The sequence below is a fragment of the Myxine glutinosa genome, chromosome 5, assembly GCF_964187855.1.
Source record: "Myxine glutinosa chromosome 5, kmMyxGlut1.1, whole genome shotgun sequence".
Taxonomy (NCBI): domain Eukaryota; kingdom Metazoa; phylum Chordata; class Myxini; order Myxiniformes; family Myxinidae; genus Myxine; species Myxine glutinosa.
Genome location: NC_136265.1, coordinates 54,374,049 through 54,398,590, shown reverse-complemented (window position 1 = coordinate 54,398,590; position 24,542 = coordinate 54,374,049). Strand labels below are relative to the sequence as shown.

Sequence of the window (24,542 nt, the reverse complement as noted above, 5' to 3'; positions counted from 1 at the left end):
GACTGGGCAAACAAGTGGAACATGTCTTTCAATCCTGACAAATCTCACACTCTTACGATGTCTCTCCGAAAAGACTGCCTGGACAACCTTCCCATCCACTTTCTGAATAATCCTCTCCAAGAAGTTCTGTCACTCAAGCTTTTGGGTCTCACTATCTGCCATGATCTTTCCTGGGAAAACCACATTTCAAATCTGGCCTCCAAAGCCAGTCGCCGACTGGGCATCCTCCGACGTGCGAAGTCCTTCCTTGGCACACCTGAGCTCCTCACCACATACAAGGCTTTCATCCGCAGCTCAATGGAATACTCCTCTCCCCTCTGGGCTGGTGCTCCTGCCTCACACCTAGCTCGTCTTCACGCTGTTGAAACCAAAGCGTTCAGAATCATTGGAATCTCCCGCGATGAAGCTAACTCCAAGGGCCTTTCACTCACTCACCGCAGGCAGGTTGGTGGTCTTTCCGTCTTCTACCGACTCCTCTCTGGCCTTGCTCCCCCAGCTCTCTCTGGGCTCTGTCCCCCAAATATTCCTACAGGTCGCACAAGATCTGCCTGCAACCCTCTTATGGTTAAACTGCCAAAATCAAGACTTTCTGCTCACCTTCACTCCTTCATTCCTCTTTTCTCCCGCCTCTGGAACAAACTCCCTCACTCTCTTCAATCCCACTCCACCCTCCAGGTCTTTAAAACAGCTGTTCACCACCATCTCTTATCTTCCCCCATCCAAAACCTTGATCTTTTCTACCCCCGCTAATTTCACCCCAAATCCTACACTTTTTTAAAATACCAACTTCTGTCCTGGAAGTCCTTGGTCTCCTTGTGTTTTACACCTCTCCCCCCACCCCCTTCCCACGCCTCCTCCCCCCAGGCCCTCTCCCTCCCGCGCTTCTCCCTGCTCTCAGGTGTTGTGTTTGTGTGCTTCCCCTCCTCTCCCCATCTTGTCTTCCGCTCCCTCTTTTTGTATGTTTTGTTTGTCTGGTTGATTTGTTTGTGAAATAAATGTTAGCTCTTTCACGAGCCTCGATTCAGTATTCAAAAAAAAAAAAAAAAAACTTTCCGGATAACTGCTCGTTTGTTTTGCAAACATTTCCTCCACCTGCTTTTGTAAGGACCATGTCTTGTTTTGCGTCTGCTTGTGCTTGCAGTAGTTGTGTGCTATTCGTACAGCGGAACAAGCAGTACACCTTCTGTGGCCATTCCTCCGACCGCTGGACCGGCACAGAGTCGCTCACCACGGCCCGCCAGCCCGGCTTCGAGCGTCGTCGTGCTGCCCAGCGGCAGCACTGTCTATGTCAAGAGTGAGAAATGCATGAGAACACAGTATCGTGTAATTATTCGCTCACAACATATTATATCATATATGGCATTAAAGCGCTTCCACGTGCTATGATTGTGAATGGGGGAGGAGCGGGGGTTAGAGAGGTGGGAGGGGCGAATATTTACCTCTTTTTCTTTCCTATCCAAATTCCCCACAAATCACTTTTCTTCACTCCTCTCCGATCTTGGCAATTTTTCTGACTGGCCTTGACTGCTGTACAACCTGTTTGCTAATCTGGTGCCCCGTTGACCTTTGCAGCATATTCTCCTCATGAGGTGTAGAAGACGGGGTCCACCTACCTGTCTGCGATGGCCCATACACTCGGCTTCATCGCGGGACACTCCAATAATCTTGAAGGCCTTGGTTTCCACGGCGTCAAGCTGAGCAAGATAGGAGGCAGGGGAGCCATCTGAGAAGGGAGAGCAGTACTCCGTGAAGCTGCAGATGAAAAACCTGGTAGGTGGACAAGAGTTCTGGTGTGCCAAGGAAGGACTTTGTACAACAGAGGATGCCCAGTCGGTGGCTGGCTTTGGCAGCTAACTTCGAAATGTGGCTTGCCCAAGAAAGATTGTAGTGAAACAGAAAACCAAATACTGCATTGGAGTCATCAGAAGGAACCCCAAAAAAGGTAAAGAGCAAAGATGGAGTCATCAGGAGGAACCTAGATAGGATTCGGGTTTCAGCCGCTACTCCTCTACCCTCAAACCCATCCAAGCGCAGCCAAGTGGGCCTTCCAGAAAAAAAAATTCTGCAAGAATTCACTTCTCCGAAGACAGATAGATAAAGAAAGAGAGAAATACAGAAGAAGCAAGAATTAGAATGAATAAAGAGAAATGTGAAAACGTCGAAAGAAATGTGAAAGGAACAAATATTCCTAGCTTTAGCTCCTTGCCCTAACTCCTAGCCCTAACTCCTAGCCCTAACTCCTAGCCCTAACTCCTAGCCCTAACTCCTAGCCCTAACTCCTAGCCCTAACTCCTAGCCCTAACTCCTAGCCCTAACACCTAGCCCTAACACCTAGCCCTAACACCTAGCCCTAACACCTAGCCCTAACACCTAGCCCTAACACCTAGCCCTAACACCTAGCCCTAACACCTAGCCCTAACACCTAGCCCTAACACCTAGCCCTAACACCTAGCCCTAACACCTAGCCCTAGCTCCTTCCCCTAACTCCTTCCCCTAGCTCCTAGCCCTAGCTCCTCACCCTAACACCTAGCCCTAGCTCATTCCCATAACTCCTAGCCCTAGCTCCTTCCCAATAACTCCTAGCCCTAAGCCCTAACTCCTAGCCCTAGAAAGATGTTGGGTAGAACCCAGATATAGATTTCAGCATTCTTCCTCAGGCAAAAATGCAGCAACAGCTACGAGCTACCAGAGGTCAATCAGCGGGAAGCAGAATCCACACAGAATCAGGATATGGTACAATCGTAATGAAATGGAAAACCAAATACTACATTGGAGTCATCAGAAGGAACCAAAAAAAAGGTAAAGACGTAGCTGGTAGTGAGACTGAGGAGTTTGAGTGACTGAATTTCCTCGAGAGGTTTGTTAAGAAAGTAGATGAGGGGACATGGAGTACCAGATGATCCCTTCGGAGAGAGATAGTGAGTGTGAGATTTGTCAATATTGAAAGATATTCCACTTGTTTGACCAGTTAGTGATTTTTGTTAAGGTCTGGAGAGAGGGAAGAGACTGCAGCCTGCTTGTGTGAATGATGAGGGATGCCACAGAAAAGGGTCGAGTCATCAGCAAATAGATAAAGAGGATTTTCCAGAGAGTCAGAGATCATTGAAGAAGATCAGGAATAGGACTAGGCCCAGAACACTGCCTTGGGGCACTCTAGCCTTGACAGGGAGAGGAGATGAAAGGATTCTCTTGAGAGCCACACGGTGCCTACGAGAGTAGAGGAAGTCAGTGGAGTTGGCCTTGGATGTCATAGGCAGAGAGTCAGTGCCAGGGCTGGCGAGAGAGGTACCAACACCCAGCTCAGTTGCATGGTGACAATTGAAATCACCACATATGAGGAAGAGAGTTGGCACGAGTGGTTAAAAGTTGGTCCATGTTGTCTGAGAGATATTGATGGAGTCGTCACTGTTTGGAGGATGGTACAACACACAGATGAGCAGGAGGTGGGAGCAGAGGGGAAGTCGCAGCCAAAGGTACTCCTGGGGGTTGGGAGGTGTAAGATGAGGGTGTAAGAGAGGTGTAAGAGAGTGAAAAATGGAGTTCTTGATGTAAAGTGCAACTCCGCCGGCAGGGCAGGGTTCAGGCCTATCAAATCAGAGTTGACAGTGGCCAGGTAGAGACACTAAGGACTCGGGGGACGTCTTGTGGGAGGAAGGACTCTTAAAAAGATGCTGTCTGGGCTATTAGCAGCGGCCTGGATTGAGAGATCTGTCAGGTTGGAGCGGTAGCCTCAGATGTTTGAGGTCCACACAGTGAAGGCCGGAGGCCGGAGAGGCCGTCAACTTGAGGCCAGAGCTCCCACAACTTATCCAACACTTAAGGAGGCACTTGGGCTTAAACCCCATGATACTTTTGGCATCACCTACTCAACAACCTCGGGACAAATACCTGCACCTCTTTCACCACGGCCAGGTTTGTGGCCTCCTGGTCTTGATCTTTCTACAACTTTTCCTTGCACCTTCTTCTCTCTCAGGTGTTTACCCTCTCCAATCCAAAATGGATTGAGCATGTTCATTTTGCTAATTTTGCTTGAAATGCTGCATATTGAGGAACTGTAACTATATGTACTTTAGGAACCCTTTTCAGTCCCCACTCTTCCTCCCCACTTACACCCCCTTTACCTTTCTCATTTCGAACTACAACTGGCGCTTGCACATCACAAGGCGTAAGTTGCCCAGAAGATGAAGACAAACCAAGAAAATGCTGCCGTACCAGCTCTCCCACCCTCCCACCAGCGGCTGTGACCTTGCCACCCGTTGCCTCTGCCATCACGCCCACGACGGCTGTCACCCCTGGCCTTTTGGCACCGCAGTCCACCTCCGGTTCGCTGATTGGGACATCGGGGTCGAGTACACAACTGTCATCTGTAAAGATAACGTTCAGCAAGTCTTCCACTACGGCGACGGCCAGCACCGCGCAGAAAGTAAGGGTTGCTGGACAACTCCACCTTTAACCTCACCTAGCAGGGGAACAATTATTTGGCATTACTTGTCATAAAACCTCAATGGGTCTGACATTTCGTCTTCCACTTCCTCCGTAGGTGATCATCGTTTCCACAAGTGCTGGGGCTCCTTATCTTCCCAGTATCTTATCCAAACCACACAGCCTCAGCTCATCTTCAACCTTTTCCAAGAGTTTCCCTATCACTACATCCGTCACCACAGCCTCTTGTACACCTACTGTCGTCCTGACCTCTTCCACGGGTTCATCTTTGTCATCGCCATCTCCGTTGCACGTCTCTTCATCGCAAGGACAGGTTGTCTCGTTCGGATCCACAGCATCCACGACTGTTTCAACCATTTCTGCATCTGCAGGAGATTTGCAGGCCGGTAAACAAAGGTCTTCACCTTCTCTGTGACTACCTCATCTTTTAACATATTGTCTCACTCTTTATTAATGGAATGTGAAGTTGCAAAGAAAAATATCATTGTGCAATTGGTGTTTGTGTACGCTGTAGGGTCGATTGCAGGTAAGGTGATGCCAGTGAGACCATTAGCTGGGCGCTTGAGTGGTGCCTCCCCATTGTCCTTGACTAGGCAAGGCCTGAGCCCTGCGTCGATTCAGACGAGCCAAGCTGCAGTCACTGGAGTTCAGTCAATCAGTTGTGGGGTACAGACACCCCTCAAGTCTACGTTCCAGATTAAGCAAGAGTCAGGTGGGTTTTGAGTGGCTTGTCAAACTAACTAACTAACTGATTTTGGCCTTCGTGTGGGAGCTATCTTTAGCACGTGGTCTTCAAGACATTTTTTTTTTATGCCTCTGCCGACGAAGTCACCGGAGCCATTTTGTTTTCGGGTTGTCCATCTGTGCGTCCATCCATCCGTCCGTGATAGATTTTCGTTGCCATGATAACCTGAGAATGGCTGAAGGGATCCAAATCAAACTTGGTTGAGGTGTGTATAATAAGGTAATGAAAAGATTAACTGATTCGATTTTGGGGTCACGAGGTCAAAGGTCAGGGTTTATGTTGGGTAAAAATCCTGTTACTGTGATAACTTGTGAACCAGTGATGGGATTTTGACCAAAGTTGGTACAAGTACAGTCATGTGAAAAAGTAAGTACACCCCATGTAAAGTTTTGAACATATTTCAACATACAGCTATTTGATCTTCATTTCAACAATATTGATAGATAAAGGTGATATAATAAAACAAATATCATGAAACATTTACATTTTGTAGTCCATTGTATAATTTAAATAAACATAAATGCAAATTTCGAATGTGGAAAAAGTAAGTACACCCTTGGCTCTAATAGGTGGTATTGCCCCCTTTGAAACAACCTCAAATAGGCGTTTCTTATAACTGTCTACCAGTCTCTGACATCGACTGGGAGAAATTTTTGCCCACTCCTCCATGCAGAATTCTTTCAGCTGTGCGATGTTTGAGGGGTTTCTTGCATGCACAGCTCGTTTCAAATCCCCGCACAACATCTCGATGGGATTTAGACCCGGGCTCTGACTTGGCCATTCCAGAACCCTCCATTTCTTTCTTTTCAGCCATTCCTTGGTGGATTTACTGGCATGTTTAGCGTCATTGTCATGTTGCAAGGTTCACCTTCGGTTGAGCTTCAACTTCTCCGACAGATGGCCTCACATTATCCTCAAGCACCCTCTGGTGCAATGAAGAATTCATAGTGGATTCTATGATGGTGAGCTGCCCAGGCCCTGATGCAGCAAAGCTGCCCCAAACCATAATATTTCCACCACCATGCTTTACAGTTGGTATCAGGTTCTTGTGGTCAAATGCTGTCTTTGGTTTTCGCCAAACATGTCTTCTGGTACTGTGGCCAAATAGCTCTACCTTTGACTCATCTGTCCAGAGCACATTGTTCCAGAAGTGCTGGTCTTTGCCGAGGTGTTCATTGGCAAACTTTAGTCTTGCCCTGATGTTCTTTCTGGACAGCAACGGTTTCCTCCTGGCACACCTCCCATGTAGATCAAATTTGTGCAGCCTCTTTCTAATGGTAGACTTGTGCACTTTGACATCAACAGTGGCAAGAGCTACCTGTAGGTCCCGTAATGACATTCTGGGGTTCTTAGAGACTTCTTTCAGCATCTTGCGGTCTGCTCTCGGGCTGAACTTGCTGGGGCGGCCTGGCCTGAACAAGCTGGCAGTTGTTTGGAATCTTCTCCACTTGTAGATGATCTTCCGGACAGTCGAATGATTCATTTCAAATTGTTTGGAGATCTTTTTAAATCCCTTCCCAGACTCGTCAGGCATCTATAACCTTCTTTCTGAAGGCCTCAGAGAGCTCTTTTGATTTAGGCATGGTGATGCCACGCACGTCAACAACAAAGAGCAAACCAAACTAAATGTCTGAGGTTTAAATAAGACAGGTTCCTCCAAGATCCTCTCTAACGATGTTCTAATCATTTGCACCTGAGCTGGTGCACCTGATTCTAATTTTAGGTATTTGAAGTAGTGATAAATGTAAGGGTGTACTTACTTTTTCCACATGTGAAATTTGCATTTATGTTTATTTAAATTATACAATGGACTACAAAGTGTAAATGTTTCATGACATTTGTTATACTAGGACGTGCCCGTACGTGGGTGCCCGTACGTGCGTGCAAAAAAGCGTGCGTGCAAACAACGACAACAAAAAAAAACTTTGAAACCACGTGGCAGTAACGACCACAGAACCCCCCCCTCTATTTACATGAAATGGTTTGGTCCATTCGCAACGACCACAGAACCCCCCCCCCTCTATTTACATGAAATGGTTTGGTCCATTCGCAAAGCCAAAGCGAACGGCGAACGGCTAAATCGCCATAGCTCGGTAACTACTTCTCCGATTAATTTCAAACCTTGAAAAGGCACATCCTCGGGTCCCCAGCAATATACCTGGCAAGTTTCAAGTATATCGGACCGGTAGTTGTCGAGAAACAGCGGTCACAGACAAACACACAGACACACAGACATTCACACAGAGATTACTGGAATTATAGATAGATTATATCACCTTTATCTATCAATATTGTTGAAATGAAGATCAAATAGCTGTATGTTGAAATATGTTGAAAAAGTCAAAACCTTACATGGGGTGTACTTACTTTTTCACGTGTTTTGATGCAAATATTAACTGATTCGCTTTTTGGGTCAAGAGGTTAAAGGTCAAGTGGTGAAGTAAAAATTATGTAACTGGGCCAACCTGTGAACCAGCGATGGGATTTCTGGGCCAACATTTCTCTGCAAGATCGAGGCTCGTGGAAGAGTGAGGTGATTGAGAGTAAGAATCTTTTTTAAATTTAGAAGGCCATAAACTGAGAGTTGGGTAGAGGGTCTACAGTTGGATACAATATGCACGGGAATGAACGAATTATGACATAACTAGCGATAGTTATTGTGAGTATCAGGAAACCTGACCATATTTACATTGTACGAGCGGACAGCGATGGATGGAAACTGACTGCAGCTGACGGTGATTCGTGAAATTCCTATCTCTGTAGGTGTGAAGATCATTACACAGCACCTTCCTCCTGGAAAGTTCCTGCCTAAATCAGGGCTCACTCTTCCGGGCTCTGGTGGGCCTTCTCCCCCCATTGTGGTTATGAGCAACACCGGAACACTGGTCTCCTCACACCTTGCACCTTCTCATTCTGGTAGGCTTCACCTCCATGGAACAATATGACATTGTGCATCGATACCTCTGATTTGTCGACAAGTATGCCAATCTGTTCCTTTGACTGCGCTCTCGTTCCATAAATGCAGTGGGAGCGGCACGAATGACGACAGCTGGTGGCACCACTTACCTGAAGACTACAAGTGGAAGCATCATCACCGTTGTGCCCAAGTCACTTGCATCGCTCGGCGGCAGGATCTTGCCCTCCAGCGTTGTGTCAGGTCCTACTCAGACAGTTTCATACTATTACCTGGTCTCGGTCTCGCACGTTGTACATTTTTGTGTGCCTTTTTGTACTGACTTCTAACTACCCTTTGGACCTGTAGGTTCTGCATCCAAACTGGGCACCGTGCCGGTATCCATGGCTTCCAAGTCGAATGTCATTGTGGTGCAGAAGGCTCCGGGAAAGAGTTCAACACTGCACAGCTTTGCAAGCAAGGGCGTCATGACCACATTGCTTGGAAGCACAGGGGTACGGCAGGGTGGTACCAGGCAGAGGTACAGGGGTAGGACATTATGGCACGAGCAGGATGGGGTGGCACCAGGCAGAGGCATGGGGATTGGATGAGATGGAACTTGGGTATGATGTCATACTGTATGTAGTATTGACAGCTGGGATTCTCCATTTTACTTGGTGTTTTCTATCTAACAGCAACGATGGTTTCCATGAATACTGAAACTGCTTGTTTTTTTTAATGAATCACGCTAATCTTGCAGGCGGATCTCTGACCCAGGTAAAACGAATGTCCTTGGAGGTGTAGATAACGGACCTTCCTTTTTTTTTTTTTTTCCTTGCAATGCCCCAGTCTGACAAGCCATCCTCCTTGACTGGGACCAAACCCACAGTCATTACCGCCACGTGTCCAGGAATCCCCGGTTCCATCACCAAAATGATCGTAACGCAAAAAGGTGCATCGTCCTCCCATTCGCCTCCCATCACCAAGGTCGTTTCGTCAAAGCTTGGCTACTCATCACCCCAGGTTCCATCTTACCTTCAGTTCTCCTTGAACTTTCTCGAGACCTTTAATTCAACAAATTTCTTAATCATTCCACTTCTTCTTCTTTACTTGATCCTCTTATCATTGTTTCATTCTCTCCTCTAAATGCCCTCTCATTTTTGATGTTTGTCTCTGTCTTTCCCAATATCCTCCCTTCCCCACCTTGCTTTACCTGTAGGTTCTAATAAAACCAAAGCCCCAAGTTTTTCCTCAGGCAGGTGTGTATCCATTGCCATCATCGCCCATTGAGCTGGGGAGCAGGCCCGACTGTGCAAAGCCCAAAGCTCTGGACAAAGGATCTGACGGAAGCCAAGGGATCACTTTATCTAAAGACAAGTCGTCTTTGATTCTACAAGGTATTTGGGAATATTTTTTTCTGCCTCCGCAACCAGAGGCATTGTGTTTTCGGGTCGTTGTTACGTCCGTTATTGGGTTTGTTTTGTTACCATGACAACCTGAGAACCACTGATGGGATTTCAACCAAACCTGGCACAAGCATGGATTTTAACAGAGATTAATTCATTTTTTGGGTTCATCAGGTCAAAGGTCATGTTTTATTTGAGAATAATTTTACAAACATTAACTTCAGTTAAACATCTGATGTTCACTCTCCTACATATATTCTCTCACTCCCTCTCAATTGTTACGGATCTCGGTTTCGGCACTCCCCTTACCGAGGGGGGTTTAATCCCCTCGTCTTTTAAGCTGGCCATCCGAGTCCTGGAACTATCTCGCTCCTTTGCGGGATGAGATTGGCCAGGGTGATTGGTCAAGGATTTCCCAAATACCTTCACCAATCTCTCCGCAAAGCAGGGAAATGAGTCCCTGCTCGAACCGCGGATGTGATGGTAGTTGCCGAGCAGTTTAGCAATCCACGATCCGAGCCGTTAGCAAATAGACTAAACCGATTATAGCGGTTGGCCAAAATCGCGCCACAGGTACTCAATTGGAGACAGGACAAAAGCGATCGGGGGAAGAAGAAACCAAAGTAAAGGAATAACAGGTATTTATTAATTATTTACACGAAATGAAGAGGAAACGAAAAGCAAAGAATATACAGAAGAAGAAGAAGAAGCAGGTACACAGGGCAGCCTTAAACAGTCTTATATTATACCCCAGACAAAACAGACTCACACAAATAGGGATTGACAGGAAGGAATGGCTGGAAGGAGGAGAAGGTCCAGGCAGACTGGCAGGCGTCGAGGTCCGGCTCCAGGAGTAGACTCGCGTCGTGGCGGGAAACCCTGGCAGGCAGCGAGCGCGTATCGTGGACCGCGAGCGGACGTTACATATATCGGGGAAACTGGGATACGGCGTACGTAATATGTGGCTCATGCCAACGCTCTCTCTCGAACAAGGTTCGTATCATCAACGGTCCCTTGCGCAGTCCGTTACCATCAGCAGTTCGTGGCGCAGCTCGTACCAAAAGCAGTCCGTGGCGCACTCCCAGCTCCGCGCCAGCTTATCGACCCGAACGCCTTCTCACCTCATCTGCTCTCCTTCTCACCTCATCTCCTTCTCACTCATCTAACCCCCTCTCTCTCATTACCTCTGAAGCCAAAGTTGGATGGAGGTTATGTTTTCACCCCTGTTTGTTTGTCTGTGAACACGATGTCTCAAGAAGTTGTGGATGGATTTGGATGAAACTTAGTGGACTGGTTAGGTGTGTAACAAGGACCAATTGATTGGATGTTCGTGAAGATCCGGATCCGGATACTATAATTTTTAGTGATCCTTCACCATTGAAAGACAGGGCCAAAAACGATATACAGGTACTATATAGCACGATATCTCACAAAGTTATGAACGAGTTATGACAAAACTAGGTGAAGGAATTGGTTAGGTGATGAGAACAAGCCGATTAGATTTTGGTTCAGGTCCGAATGCAGATCCGGCCTATCAGTGGGATACAAAACATATACTGCTACACTTGGCAGAGGTATGCGCTCTACTGAGGGGCGCTCCAGTTTTTAATGTGACCATGCATGTATGTATGTATACATTTATGTATACATACATACACTCGGCATTTTTACCTGTCCCTTCGCTGATGGATTTAATGAAAAGACGGCATGTTGTACTTCACAAACATTCAACTCTATTCACTCTGTCGTTTGCCCGAGAACATCTTCCTTCCATCTGCTTGGAATTCATCTAACATTACCTTCGTCAACCATCTTTCCTGCTTACATCGCGATCTTGCAAAAATCGCCTCCGCTTTGCTGGGAAGGTCATTGCTGGATTGTTTGGTTTAAACCTTTGCTTAAAATGAATTGTTTTGAATTGTTCTCACTCAGATTTCAACATCACCGTAATGTACATGTTGTGGACAAAAAATAGGAAAAAAAAAAACACCTGAGTAAATGAGGGACACCAAGCAATGGCTTCCACACAGGTGGCCCATGTGTTAATTAAGCAAATAACATCCCAGTATGCTTAGGGTCATGTATACAAATGCTGCACAGGCCTGGTTGCCTATAATTAGGGCTAGAATGGCTGCAAGAGGAGACCTCCCCCCAATGCCACCATCGACAGAGCACGTGTGGTCGCCCAATAGTTTGATGAGCATGACACTGATGTTATCCATACGTCATGGCCTTTTAAGTCACCAGATCTGAACCCAATCGAGCAGTTATGGGATATTCTGGAATGACACCAGAGATGGTGTTTTCCACCTCCGTCAAACAGCTGTGAGTTGATCGACTTTCTCGTGGAAGAATGGTGCCACAACTGCCACATCCCTCCTTCAGAATTCCAGACGCTGGTGGACTCTATGCCATGGTGCATACAGGCCGTACTCGTCGCACATGGTGGCCCAATGCCCTATTAAGTGACTTTACATTGATGTTTCCAATTTTTTCGTTCACTACCTGTGTATTATCAGGTTGGTTAAACTTTCTTTGTCAAAGGTCATTTATAATACCGGATACCACTGGGGGGCGCTAGACAAGGCGATAGACATTTACATAGAGAGAAATGGTGTCTTTCCCCCACCTTTAACCCCCTCCCCCAGATATGCTACCCAAACAGAAACCATACTTGGGGTACCCTAAGACAACATACAAAATTTGGTTGGATTTGGTTCAGTATTTTTTATTTTTTTTGGAAACTTGTATAAACAAAGAACAAACACACAAGTAGATAAACAAAAATACAAATTCACTTTTATACGAGTAGTATACATTTTAAAAAGATTCTTCTGGCCAAGCAATTGCATACGCTCCGCTCCGCCTGTTAGGTATGAGCTTAGCAGAGCGAGCTAAGGCCCTGTATATCTCCATAGGATTGTACTGCAGCCATTACAGGAAGATATTTTAATTCTCAATTTTATTGACCAGTCCACACCGGAGAGGGAACATCCACGGGCACGTGTTCCGGGCTTGTGTGCCCTCGTCAGCATGGAGCAGAAGCTCGTCCCCATTGCTGAACAGGTTTCCATGGGAATGCGGGAAACGCAAGAATAAATCGACCAATCTTTATTCGGCTTCCAATGTGACGAGGAAATACTTTCAGATAAAACTTCCTCATGATAGTTTTTACCATTTGTCAATGGTTAAAAAGCCCCATGAAGAACACCAATACGTCGACTTGTACTCACCGTTGATCGGTCTAGTCTCGGTTTGCATCCCGACCTGACTATAAATTCACCCTGTTGTTTTCCCACGCAGGGTGTTACATCAATGAGTATGCCGGCCAAACGGTACGTTAAGCGGAAGGCCAGTCTGGCAGAGTTGGTCTATGAATATCTCCAAATAGCACCTCCTAGCTGTTACGTTGACCATGGACCCGTGTGCCACACGACCACTTGCTGCAAGTATATTGACCAACAGGGGGCGCCTGCCACACATCCACCCGCTCAGGCATCCGTTACACAGTTGTTAATCACACGTTGTGCAGTAAATGTGAACAAGTTGAAAATGACTTCCTGCCTATTTAACAGTCTGTGAAAGACAGAACAGAAAGGCTGGTCTGGCCTAGTTAGGCTGGACTCCAAAGCCAGTCGCCAACTGGACATCCTCCGTCGAGTTCTTCGTTGGTACTACTGAGCTCCTCACCACATACAAAGCTTTCATCCGCAGCTCAATGGAGTACTGCTCTCCCCTCTGGGCTGGTGCTCCTGCCTCGCACCTAGCTCGGCTTCGCGCTGTAGAAACCAAGGCCTTTAGACACTTCAAAATAACTGTATAAATTCTTGTGGAATGGTGTTCCACACATCTTCCAAAGATCACATCAAAGTCTAAGTATGTAATAGGTCTATAACTTGAGAACGGCTGAAGTGATATAATTCAAACTTGGTACAGACATGTATAATGATGTAGAGATTACCTGATTAGATTTTGGGGTCCTGAGGTCAAAGGTCAGGGGTCATGTCAGGTAAAAATGTGATAACTTGAGAACAGCTGAATGGATTTAAATCAAACTTGGTACAAGTAGTATAATGATGTAATAATGTGGGCGGAAGCATATCGGTCGACGTCGTGACGTCGAAGAGTGTCGTTCTAGTTTACTTTTTCTTTGTCCATGTAGTCCTATAAAGCTTCAATGTATTGAGATCTGGCTTTTCAGGAGACCATTCCAAGTGTTGAAGGACTTCAGCTTCCTCTTTCTTTTGTAAACAAGTTTTCATTTTTCCAGCTGAGTGTTTTGGATCATTATCTTGCTGTAAGATAATGTTTGGACCAATAAGTCATGCACCACTGTGGATATCATGGTGGATTAAAATTTGTACCTTGCAGTCAATATACAGTCGATATACCATCAATTTTCCAACACCACGTGAGCATTTGCACCCCAAATTTGAATTGAACCTCCTCCATGCTTCATTATTGCCTTCAAGCTCATTGTAAGTTTCAGTTTTTCATCGTCTTACTTACCGTCTTCAATTGGACCCAAACAACAAACTACTGATAGATCTATATTCTGCAGTACTGATAGATCTATATTCTGCAGTACTGATATATCTATATTCTGCAGTACTGATAGATCTATATTCTGCAATACTGATAGATCTATATTCTGCAGTACTGATAGATCTATATTCTGCAGTACTGATAGATCTATATTCTGCAGTACTAAAAAAAAAAAAACAACCACCTTTAGAGGCCATTTTTCCCCGCAAGCGGGGGTTGGCCTTTTTCGGGAACTGTGGTTGTTGTTGTTTTTCGGTCCCCTTTTTGAAGCAATGTTTTACGGCCGGATGCCCTTCCTGACGCCAACCCTTTTTGCCGCCTTTAACGACAAGCAGGGAATTACCAGTGAACTGGTACTCAATTAGCCGACCTCGGAAGGATGACAGGCTGAGTCAACCCCCCTGGCGTTAATTCAGCGATCGACTGGGATTCGAACCCAGGATCCTAGGATCCTAAGCCGGCACCCTAGCCGCTAGCCCAACACCAGGGATTCTGCAGTACTGATAGATCTATATTCTGCAGTACTGATAGATCTATATTCTGCAGTACTGATAGATCTATATTCTGCAGTACTGATAGATCTATATTCTGCAGTTCTGATAGATCTATATTCTGCAGTACTGATAGATCTATATTCTGCAGTACTGATAGATCTATATTCTGCAGTACTGATAGATCTATATTCTGCAGTACTGATAGATCTATATTCTGCAGTACTGATAGATCTATATTCTGCAGTACTGATAGATCTATATTCTGCAGTACTGATAGATCTATATTCTGCAGTACTGATAGATCTATATTCTGCAGCACTGATAGATCTATATTCTGCAGCACTGATAGATCTATATTCTGCATTACTGATAGATCTATATTCTGCATTACTGATAGATCTATATTCTGCAGTACTGATAGATCTATATTCTGCAGCACTGATAGATCTATATTCTGCAGCACTGATAGATCTATATTCTGCATTACTGATAGATCTATATTCTGCAGCACTGATAGATCTATATTCTGCAGCACTGATAGATCTATATTCTGCATTACTGATAGATCTATATTCTGCAGTACTGATAGATCTATATTCTGCAGTACTGATAGATCTGTATTCTGCAGCACTGATAGATCTATATTCTGCAGCACTGATAGATCTATATTCTGCAGCACTGATAGATCTATATTCTGCAGCACTGATAGATCTGTATTCTGCAGCACTGATAGATCTATATTCTGCAGTACTGATAGATCTGTATTCTGCAGCACTGATAGATCTATATTCTGCAGTACTGATAGATCTGTATTCTGCAGCACTGATAGATCTATATTCTGCAGTACTGATAGATCTATATTCTGCAGCACTGATAGATCTATATTCTGCAGTACTGATAGATCTATATTCTGCAGTACTGATAGATCTATATTCTGCAGCACTGATAGATCTGTATTCTGCAGCACTGATAGATCTATATTCTGCAGCACTGATAGATCTGTATTCTGCAGCACTGATAGATCTATATTCTGCAGCACTGATAGATCTATATTCTGCAGTACTGATAGATCTATATTCTGCAGCACTGATAGATCTATATTCTGCAGCACTGATAGATATGTATTCTGCAGCACTGATAGATCTGTATTCTGCAGTACTGATATATCTATATTCTGCAGTACTGATAGATCTATATTCTGCAGTACTGATAGATCTATATTCTGCAGCACTGATAGATCTATATTCTGCAGCACTGATAGATCTATATTCTGCAGCACTGATAGATCTATATTCTGCAGTACTGATAGATCTATATTCTGCAGTACTGATAGATCTATATTCTGCAGCACTGATAGATCTATATTCTGCAGTAGTGATAGATCTATATTCTGCAGTACTGATAGATCTATATTCTGCAGCACTGATAGATCTATATTCTGCAGTACTGATATAATCTATATTCTGCAGCACTGATAGATCTGTATTCTGCAGCACTGATAGATATATATTCTGCAGTAGTGATAGATCTATATTCTGCAGTACTGATAGATCTATATTCTGCAGTACTGATAGATCTATATTCTGCAGTACTGATAGATCTATATTCTGCAGTACTGATAGATCTATATTCTGCAGTACTGATAGATCTATATTCTGCAGTACTGATAGATCTATATTCTGCAGTACTGATAGATCTATATTCTGCAGAACTGATAGATCTATATTCTGCAGCACTGATAGATCTATATTCTGCAGTACTGATAGATCTATATTCTGCAGTACTGATAGATCTATATTCTGCAGTACTGATAGATCTATATTCTGCAGTACTGATAGATCTATATTCTGCAGTACTGATAGATCTATATTCTGCAGCACTGATAGATCTATATTCTGCAGCACTGATAGATCTATATTCTGCAGAACTGATAGATCTATATTCTGCAGCACTGATAGATCTATATTCTGCAGTACTGATAGATCTATATTCTGCAGCACTGATAGATCTATATTCTGCAGCACTGATAGATCTGTATTCTGCAGCACTGATAGATCTATATTCTGCAGCACTGATAGATCTGTATTCTGCAGCACTGATAGATCTATATTCTGCAGTAGTGATAGATCTATATTCTGCAGTACTGATAGATCTATATTCTGCAGTACTGATAGATCTATATTCTGCAGTACTGATAGATCTATATTCTGCAGTACTGATAGATCTATATTCTGCAGTACTGATAGATCTATATTCTGCAGTACTGATAGATCTATATTCTGCAGTACTGATAGATCTATATTCTGCAGTACTGACTGATCTATATTCTGCAGTACTGATAGATCTATATTCTGCAGTACTGATATATCTATATTCTGCAGTACTGATAGATCTATATTCTGCAGCACTGATAGATCTATATTCTGCAGTAGTGATAGATCTATATTCTGCAGTACTGATAGATCTATATTCTGCAGTACTGATAGATCTATATTCTGCAGTACTGATAGATCTATATTCTGCAGTACTGATAGATCTATATTCTGCAGTACTGATAGATCTATATTCTGCAGTACTGATAGATCTATATTCTGCAGTACTGATAGATCTATATTCTGCAGTACTGATAGATCTATATTCTGCAGCACTGATAGATCTGTATTCTGCAGTACTGATAGATCTATATTCTGCAGCACTGATAGATCTGTATTCTGCAGCACTGATAGATCTATATTCTGCAGCACTGATAGATCTATATTCTGCAGCACTGATAGATCTATATTCTGCAGCACTGATAGATCTATATTCTGCAGCACTGATAGATCTATATTCTGCAGCACTGATAGATCTATATTCTGCAGCACTGATAGATCTATATTCTGCAGCACTGATAGATCTATATTCTGCAGCACTGATAGATCTATATTCTGCAGCACTGATAGATCTGTATTCTGCAGTACTGATAGATCTATATTCTGCAGTACTGATAGATCTATGTTCTGCAGCACTGATAGATCTGTATTCTGCAGTACTGATAGATCTATATTCTGCAGTACTGATAGATCTGTATTCTGCAGCACTGATAGATATATATTCTGCAGTAGTGATAGATCTATATTCTGCAGTAGTGATAGATCTATATTCTGCAGTACTGATAGATCTATATTCTGCAGTACTGATAGATCTATATTCTGCAGCACTGACAGATCTATATTCTGCAGTACTGGTAGATCTATATTCTGCAGTACTGATAGATCTATATTCTGCAGTACTGATAGATCTATATTCTGCAGTACTGATAGATCGATATTCTGCAGTACTGATAGATCTATGTTCTGCAGCACTGATAGATCTGTATTCTGCAGTACTGATAGATCTATATTCTGCAGTACTGATAGATCTGTATTCTGCAGTACTGATAGATCTATATTCTGCAGCACTGATAGATCTATATTCTGCAGCACTGATAGATCTATATTCTGCAGCACTGATAGATCTATATTCTGCAGTACTGATAGATCTGTATTCTGCAGTACTGATAGATCTATATTCTGCAGCACTGATAGATATATATTCTGCAGTAGTGATAGATCTATATTCTGCAGTACTGATAGATCTATGTTCTGCAGCACTGATAGATCTGTATTCTGCAGTACTGATAGATCTGTATTCTGCAGTACTGATAGATCTATATTCTGCAGTACTGATAGATCTATATTCTGCAGTACTGATAGATCTGTATTCTGCAGTACTGATAGATCTATATTCTGCAGTACTGATAGATCTGTATTCTGCAGTACTGATAGATCTGTATTCTGCAGTACTGATAGATCTATATTCTGCAGTACTGATAGATCTGTATTCTGCAGTACTGATAGATCTGTATTCTGCAGTACTGATAGATCTATATTCTGCAGTACTGATAGATCTATATTCTGCAGTACTGATAGATCTGTATTCTGCAGTACTGATAGATCTATATTCTGCAGTACTGATAGATCTATATTCTGCAGTACTGATAGATCTATATTCTGCAGTACTGATAGATCTATATTCTGCAGCACTGATAGATCTATATTCTGCAGTACTGATAGATCTATATTCTGCAGTACTGATAGATCTATATTCTGCAGCACTGATAGATCTATATTCTGCAGCACTGATAGATCTATATTCTGCAGCACTGATAGATCTATATTCTGCAGTACTGATAGATCTATATTCTGCAGTACTGATAGATCTATATTCTGCAGTACTGATAGATCTATATTCTGCAGTACTGATAGATCTATATTCTGCAGTACTGATAGATCTATATTCTGCAGTACTGATAGATCTATATTCTGCAGCACTGATAGATCTATATTCTGCAGCACTGATAGATCTATATTCTGCATTACTGATAGATCTATATTCTGCATTACTGATAGATCTATATTCTGCAGTACTGATAGATCTATATTCTGCAGCACTGATAGATCTATATTCTGCAGCACTGATAGATCTATATTCTGCATTACTGATAGATCTATATTCTGCAGCACTGATAGATCTATATTCTGCAGCACTGATAGATCTATATTCTGCATTACTGATAGATCTATATTCTGCAGTACTGATAGATCTATATTCTGCAGTACTGATAGATCTGTATTCTGCAGCACTGATAGATCTATATTCTGCAGCACTGATAGATCTATATTCTGCAGCACTGATAGATCTATATTCTGCAGCACTGATAGATCTGTATTCTGCAGCACTGATAGATCTATATTCTGCAGTACTGATAGATCTGTATTCTGCAGCACTGATAGATCTATATTCTGCAGTACTGATAGATCTGTATTCTGCAGCACTGATAGATCTATATTCTGCAGTACTGATAGATCTATATTCTGCAGCACTGATAGATCTATATTCTGCAGTACTGATAGATCTATATTCTGCAGTACTGATAGATCTATATTCTGCAGCACTGATAGATCTATATTCTGCAGCACTGATAGATCTGTATTCTGCAGCACTGATAGATCTATATTCTGCAGCACTGATAGATCTATATTCTGCAGTACTGATAGATCTATATTCTGCAGCACTGATAGATCTATATTCTGCAGCACTGATAGATATGTATTCTGCAGCACTGATAGATCTGTATTCTGCAGTACTGATATATCTATATTCTGCAGTACTGATAGATCTATATTCTGCAGTACTGATAGATCTATATTCTGCAGCACTGATAGATCTATATTCTGCAGCACTGATAGATCTATATTCTGCAGCACTGATAGATCTATATTCTGCAGTACTGATAGATCTATATTCTGCAGTACTGATAGATCTATATTCTGCAGCACTGATAGATCTATATTCTGCAGCACTGATAGATCTGTATTCTGCAGTACTGATAGATCTATATTCTGCAGTACTGATAGATCTATATTCTGCAGTACTGATAGATCTATATTCTGCAGCACTGATAGATCTATATTCTGCAGCACTGATAGATCTATATTCTGCAGTACTGATAGATCTATATTCTGCAGTACTGATAGATCTATATTCTGCAGCACTGATTGATCTATATTCTGCAGCACTGATAGATCTATATTCTGCAGCACTGATAGATCTATATTCTGCAGCACTGATAGATCTATATTCTGCAGATCTATATCTAATCAGCCAGAGTGTGTAAAAGTGCCCTTCGGCTTGTGGAGATTCATGTTATCCCGTGTTTGCGTTCAAGAGAGTCTTCTTCAGATCGAGTCTGGCATCTGACTCCCCATTGGGCGAGCGAGCATCGGGTGCTTGCCATGTTCAGCGTTGTGATAATACCTATCCATCTGACCGGGGACATGGAACTGCTCGTTGTTCTTGGCATAGTTTAGGAACTCGTGGTTTCGGTCGCTGTAACCGCCGTGCAGCATTCCGTTTGTTTTTCCCTTGTGACGGATTGGCTCAAGGGCTTCTTTATTTCACAGCACCTCCCAAGGATTCCGAGATCACTTCGGAGGAATGGGCCTGCGAACTTGTTCGCTCTGTGGGATCTGGAATGGATCCCGTTTCCTCCACTTCCTACACCGTGCACAAACTCAAAACAGAAGGTGGGTTCTGGTCGCCCACTCATGGTGACGTCATCATCGGAGCCGTTGGATCGACGCTTTTATCTTCATCTCGATGTAGTTTCCACCGTGCGGTATGAGCACGAGGATGGGATTGCGTAAGATGTGTTCTTTGTTTGTTCCTTTTCAAGGATTTAGTTTTGTCATTTTTTTTTTCTCTTTGGGAAACTTTTCTGGTTTTCATGATCATTCTTGGTGAAGATGGAAACGTTTAGTTTGCTCCCTGAAGGCTTTGGATTTTTATTTATTTTATTATCATTGGTCTTTTATTTAATATTGCGCCTCGACAATAGCCAGTCAATGTGGGCCTTTGATGAGGAACATTGCCCTTCCTTTGTGGAAATGCCCGATTGCTTTGTGGTCGTCGTATTTTCTAAATCGATCATTTTGAAAAACCCGAATTCCACATTCCCTGCCCTTTCGTATCACGTGACGAGCCCACCAGCCGTGTGACCCCTCAAAATGCATCGCAATATGTCGACCGGTGACGGGGAAATGTTCGGTTGGGCGGGCGAAGACGACAACGTAGAGGTGAAAGAACGGGACGAAGGAACATGGAGCTCCCGATGAAGGAACTGGTTCACAAAGCCAGGTGGCTGTCGGATTACGACCTCGGTCTTGGCCATCTTGCTCTCTGCTGGAAAAAGCAGGAAAAAACAGCCATTTGTTAATGGCGACCGACAGGCCTATGGAAGGAGCACATCCGTTTCTAAGTGATTCATTTCCCTTTGCACGAGAAGGCCCTACAGTCAGCAACATGCCTCTGACAGATGAACCTGACTCATTACTCCCCCTCGCATTTAACCCTTAACGAAAACCTTTTGATTTCTCTGGACACCCTTTTCTCCTCGTTGCTTCATTTGGGATTTCCAAAGTGCTGGTCGGTAATCCTCATGCATGGTCAGTAATCTTTATGATGTGCAAGTTGGAGATCTTGCAGTGCCTTTCAAAATTGGGTAGGCTCAAAAATTGGGTAGGCCCAAAGGCTTGAGATTAGCTCTAGAATTAGCAAAACTATTTTGAATTTGAAAGCCGACGTTTGAACCACCAACCTTCCAGACTCGGGGCGGACGCTCTAACCATCATGCTACCGAGGCTGGCATTGAACCCGTGAAGCACTTTCCTCCCAAATTTAAAGCATGGATGATGCGCATGCTTGTGCACACTTCCTGTTGTTTCAATGGTGCTATGATTGCCGTGTCTCACACGCTGACTGTTGAGTCTCGGCTTCTTATCTGCGTGCGACACCAGCAATGATGCTTGATGGACTCCTTCTAAATCGGATTATCATTGTGAAGCATCTTGGCCTGCATCCTGGGATCGGGGTGGGGATAGCACTGCCCGTGAATAGTCCGGCGTACCATTTCCAGACGTTGATATATGATTTAAGCAGAACTTTGTGGCGGCGTATCTTTTCAATTTTTATTTATTAATTTTTGCCTGAGAGTTGAAAGGATTTGTACTTTCTCTAGTATTTCATGCTTCCTGATTGATCAGTAATTGAAGGGAACGCATTACTCCTTCCCAGGATTTGAAGCCAGACCCGTCTGCTAGCTTTCACCAGTGATCCCGGTGAATCCCATGGTACCTTATGAAAAGGGTAGACCACCGTGTGCTGGTGTGCTGGATAAATTCCAAAATTTTCCCAGACTATCCTGGAAAGAGTAATGTAATATTCCCTTCTTCTATTCTTCGCCCAGTGACTGCTTTAGCTGGGTGGACGTTCTGGAAAGGGCAAGATCATAAATGCAACTGTGTGGACCTCATGCTGACACAGACAATCTGTTGGATGCAGGTGCATGCGATAGTTATTTAACCCATTGATGCCACTCTGTTGTCGCCCAAAGGTATCAATGTCAAGGCCCAAATAAGACCTACTGATCCTGGGGAGGTGACCGTCCAGCTACCACCTTCAAAAATCAAAGCAGAGACCATCGCTGTGGCGACGTCATCCGTCGTTGCTCTATCAAGCCACCCGTTGCCTGCCAAGATTATGAGGATCCAACACCTGGATGCTCAGACGTGTGAAGTGCTCCCCCAGTCTGTTGCCGTGTCTCAGAGAGCACCAAGCGATCATGATTACCCTGGGGCATCAGAGGGAAAGGCTGGCTGCGGCAGGGGAAGAGGTTATAGCGTGCAAGCCTTTTTGAAGGCAGGTGGCGTTCGGATGCAGTCTGGTGTCATGGATGAGGACGCGGAAGGGATTCTGGACCCCCAGACGGGGATATTTCATCGCTTCAGCAAACGGGGGGAAACCTCGATGCAAACTTCACTGCTGAGAACACAGGTGAGAGGTGGCGTGGATCAAGGTGCCAATGTTGTTCAATATTTATTTTCACCAATTTTGCTTGCTAAACAGTGTTTTCACAGACCCTCAAAAACCTTTAAATGACCTCCTATCTTCGTGGGTACTTGAACACTAAATTCATCCACCAAAAAAGCATTATCTTCCAAAACCTCTGAATATGGTTCGCCCATCAATGCCACACACATGATCGCTCGCCACGCCTGGGGTCTAGTCCGTGGTGTACTGACTTTATTGGGAGCTGCTAAGATCTCGGGGACACTATCTGCCATACGCTCTCCGTTTAATCATCCTATCGGTCAGTCCATGGGTAGCTTTGACCTGTAAAAGTCTCCACTCCTGTGATTGGATCCTCTTCAACTCCCCTAGCCACACCCACCTTGTGCTTGATGACTTGAAACTTGATGTTTCCAACATCCTGTTCCAGGGAGAGGCCGTCCCGGAACCCGGGAACATTTCGCGGACCTGCTCCCATAGTCCCAGAGAATGTCCCAGGTCCACGGTCCCGACACTCCATCCTCCGGACCGGACAGCCTGCTGTTAAATGGACCACTTGGTGTAACATATCCGTGGGGCACATGCGATACAAGCCAACCAGAAAACAGCCGAAGACCCCTCCTGGGTAAAAGGGCCCTGGGTCCACAAAAAGTTCCCAGGGTCCCAGAAACCTTTCCTCAAGACTGTGTGGTCTCTGCAGAATGGGTCCCAGGTGCCAGACTTCAGCTCCCCTAACCACACCCACCTGTTTCCATCCCTTTTATTGTCATCACGGATGAGTGCTTGAGGATGTGGAGTACAAATTGGAATAGCGTAGGTTCATGTCCTATCCATACTCGCTTTTTACATCTTTCGTCCTCCGGAATAATTTGGCTCTATTTTGGCCTCGGCTGCTATACCAAGTCCCGTGCTGTACGTAACATCGCCAGTGCCGTATGAATCGTCGATTGAATAGCGCAACAAAATTATTTTACAACATGTTATTGCGCGCTTTCCTCAAGATGAAGAAGACGCTTCCACTTCGCCCTATTCGGTCCCATTTTGTAGCTTGCCATGTTTGGTCATAATATTCCAAATGGTCGTGCTGCCAGTTGAGTTTGTCGTTTTGTTTTCTTTTCCTTCTTTTTTTTTTCATTTATTTAGCATTCTTCGTCATCGGCAGTTAAATGTTCCCTGCACACCAGACAGCCTCTCCCAGGACAGGATGTTGGAAAGAAGGTGCAAGAGCGTTATCATTATTGGCCCCCGCCGGTGAGGTCAAAAGTTCAAATACCAAAAGATGTAACTGAAAATCTGATTTCCTTTTTTAAACTTTTTATTTTAACTCGGTCATTCTCGGTGGAACTTTGCTTTAGGTGGGAAGCATTGGGATCGACTTCACTCCAGTGTTATTTTGTCAATTAACGATTAGACGTGTTACCGAGATTGCCCTTAGGAAGTCTCCCAATGGAAAGGAGGACGAACTGAAAAGCACTTCTTTGCAGTTGCATGAAAAACTGAAGGCCTCTCATACATTTCCCAACATGTGCTCACCATATTTTCAATGTGAGGTGATGTGGTCACAGGCTATTTTGGGGTCCATTTGTTGC

General features: G+C 43.9%; 2 protein-coding genes across 6 annotated transcripts in view; both read left to right on the top strand.

Annotated features, from left to right (window-relative positions):
* LOC144892275 (uncharacterized) overlaps window positions 1–24,542 on the top strand; it is a 341,101-nt gene that overhangs the window by 59,929 nt on the left and 256,630 nt on the right. The window lies entirely within an intron of this gene.
* EMSY (EMSY transcriptional repressor, BRCA2 interacting) overlaps window positions 1–24,542 on the top strand; it is a 59,455-nt gene that overhangs the window by 23,234 nt on the left and 11,679 nt on the right. For 2 of the 5 annotated variants that reach the window (XM_068117063.2, XM_068117061.2), the window contains exons 5-15: window positions 1,142–1,294; window positions 4,164–4,423; window positions 4,541–4,829; window positions 4,958–5,155; window positions 7,952–8,104; window positions 8,214–8,345; window positions 8,451–8,596; window positions 8,931–9,104; window positions 9,301–9,478; window positions 20,511–20,633; window positions 22,499–22,938. In XM_068117063.2, coding sequence (XP_067973164.2) covers window positions 1,142–1,294; window positions 4,164–4,423; window positions 4,541–4,829; window positions 4,958–5,155; window positions 7,952–8,104; window positions 8,214–8,345; window positions 8,451–8,596; window positions 8,931–9,104; window positions 9,301–9,478; window positions 20,511–20,633; window positions 22,499–22,938 — 2,246 coding nt within the window. The remainder of the gene's footprint in view (window positions 1–1,141; window positions 1,295–4,163; window positions 4,424–4,540; window positions 4,830–4,957; window positions 5,156–7,951; window positions 8,105–8,213; window positions 8,346–8,450; window positions 8,597–8,930; window positions 9,105–9,300; window positions 9,479–20,510; window positions 20,634–22,498; window positions 22,939–24,542) is intronic. The other 3 variants (XM_078778080.1, XM_068117064.2, XM_068117062.2) reach the window with 2 other exon arrangements.